The sequence below is a fragment of the Pteropus vampyrus genome, unplaced genomic scaffold, assembly GCF_000151845.1.
Source record: "Pteropus vampyrus isolate Shadow unplaced genomic scaffold, Pvam_2.0 Scaffold145, whole genome shotgun sequence".
Lineage (NCBI taxonomy): Eukaryota > Metazoa > Chordata > Mammalia > Chiroptera > Pteropodidae > Pteropus > Pteropus vampyrus.
The window spans coordinates 59,409-61,539 of record NW_011888926.1 but is presented as its reverse complement, the minus strand read 5'-3'; the positions used below and the strand labels follow the sequence as shown (position 1 = coordinate 61,539).

General features: G+C 48.4%; 1 protein-coding gene across 1 annotated transcript in view; it reads right to left on the bottom strand.

The window, feature by feature from the left end:
- EFCAB6 (EF-hand calcium binding domain 6) overlaps nt 1–1,940 on the bottom strand; it is a 197,139-nt gene extending 195,199 nt beyond the window's left edge. The window contains exon 1 of the mRNA XM_023535895.1: nt 1,798–1,940. Coding sequence (XP_023391663.1) covers nt 1,798–1,936 — 139 coding nt within the window. The 5' untranslated portion in view covers nt 1,937–1,940. The remainder of the gene's footprint in view (nt 1–1,797) is intronic.
- Between the last annotated feature and the right edge of the window lie 191 nt (nt 1,941–2,131).

The window sequence follows — 2,131 nt, the reverse complement described above, 5'->3', positions numbered from 1 at the left end:
GCTCCCAGTTCACAGGGATCCCTCTTGTTAATGTATGTCTCTATCTTGAAATCCTTTCTCGGACTTTTCATGTACACTTTTCATTGCTCTCCAAGAAGCCCCATCTTTATAGCTGAAAGTTCTTCATTTAAAAGTATCAGAAAATGTTAATTTGAAACTATTTGAAATTACTCGAAGGAAAACCTTTTATTTCACATGCCCGCTGCAACTTTCGAGATTTAAAACAAAAGCAGTAATGAAACTCTGTCTAACCTGCTGGTGGGAGTACAAACTGACATCATCTTTCTGGAGGGCGATTCGATGACATTTTCTACATCCATCTAGGATATGGGAAGTCACAACAGACTGTCACTCTCACCCTAACGATGAGGGAACAAATGAGACAAGCTTTAAAAGATGGGTTTCCAAGCCCATCAGATAAATTCCAGAACGGAGCAGCCACTCCTCAGAGACAAAAGACCCACGGCCCCTTCCATCCCTGCAGAGGCACAGGAAGGAAAGCGAGCTCACTCCACACAGGAGTGAGGAGAAAACCACCATTAGCAGCCACACAAGGGCTGGTGCGATGGATTCGCAGGCTGGGAGCCTCGTCAGAGAGCACGTCAGCACCCAGCACCCGCCCTCATGGACCCTTACACGTGCGCGTATAGCACCCCAAACCTGGAGGTGGGGCACAGAGCTGTGCGACATGCCCGAGGCACACAGGGTCTTCTGCAAGCGGGTTCACCAAAGTCCGAGGACAGAGCGGGAGCTGAGCCCAGTTTCTGTGAAGCCGATGGGGCCTTCACTGAGTGCGCCTCAGCAGCCCACTGCAGACTGGAGGTGGGGAGCCAGGGCAGAGAGCGCCCCAGGACCCGTCCGAAATGGCAGGTGGTCTGTCAAGCACACAGCTCCCCCAGGAGGCCAAGCTGGCAGCAAGACTGGACCAGAGACCTCTGGAGTCTCGCCAGGGCTCAGACCTCACAACTGCTGAAGGGAGGCGTTTGGAACCAGTGGTCACCTAATTCTACCTGAAACTGCAACCACGTCCACACACATCTCAACCTAGAGATTAAACTGAGCTGGCCCATCTCTCAGGTGCCGGAGAGAGGAAGGGGCATTCCTTTGGCTGGTGGTGAATATTCGTTACTGCTGTCTCTACTGCTTTTTATCCAAATGTCTGGTCTTAAATCTTTTTAAAATTGCAAGACAAGTGGAATAAGAAAAGGCAACCTAATTGAGAGCAAAGGCAGTCATCAGAAGACCCACAGAGAGAGCAGGTGTGGAGACGAACAGGTATGTAAACCAAGAATGACAGATATGTTAAAGAGCTTGGACATAAACTGAAGACTTCACTTAACTATAATGTACCAACAACGGCTCACGGACGGTACAAATGCACCCTGCTGAAGCAGGACGTTAACGACCCGGGGAACCAGGGCCAGGGCAGAAAGGGGCGGGCGGACCCTCCCCTGTGCTGCAGCTCCATTTTTCTGTGAACCTATAACAACTTAGAAAATAAAGTGTATCGATTAAGGAGAAACACGGTAGCTAACGTCCATGGATTCTAGACTCATAGTGTCTGGGTTCAAATCACGACCCTGCCACTTAACAACTATGCACTTTTGGGCAAGTGACTTAATCAACCTGTGTCTCAGTGTCCCCATTAATAAAAGAGGGACAGACAATAATAGAACCTATGTCATTGCTTCATTGCGAGAATTAAATGACATGTGAACCCTTCGTACAGAGTCTGGGACCTACTAAATATACGGAAGTAACATCTACTGTTAGCATTATTTGCTCACGAATACTCACTTGAAGAAGGTCTGAACATGTTTTCGAAATCGCTTCTCGAATAGACTCTACAGGGTGAAGAATGGGGTCTCGAATTTGTGCATTCTGCTCTGTGAGGAGACGAAGTGTGACATTCTGGTAAAACCGCCGTTTTGCACATTACATCCCTGTGATGTAAAAGAAAACAGATTACGTTATCTTCAAGCGCACAGTACAAGCGCGGCCAGCCTCCTACCTGTTCCTTTTCTGAAAGGACGGAGGGAGTCTGTGAAAATGCTGCTGGTGATGACCTTCTTGCCAGCGTCTCAGAGACTGTTCTTGGGGCGAACACAGAATGGTGAGTTTAGACTCCTTG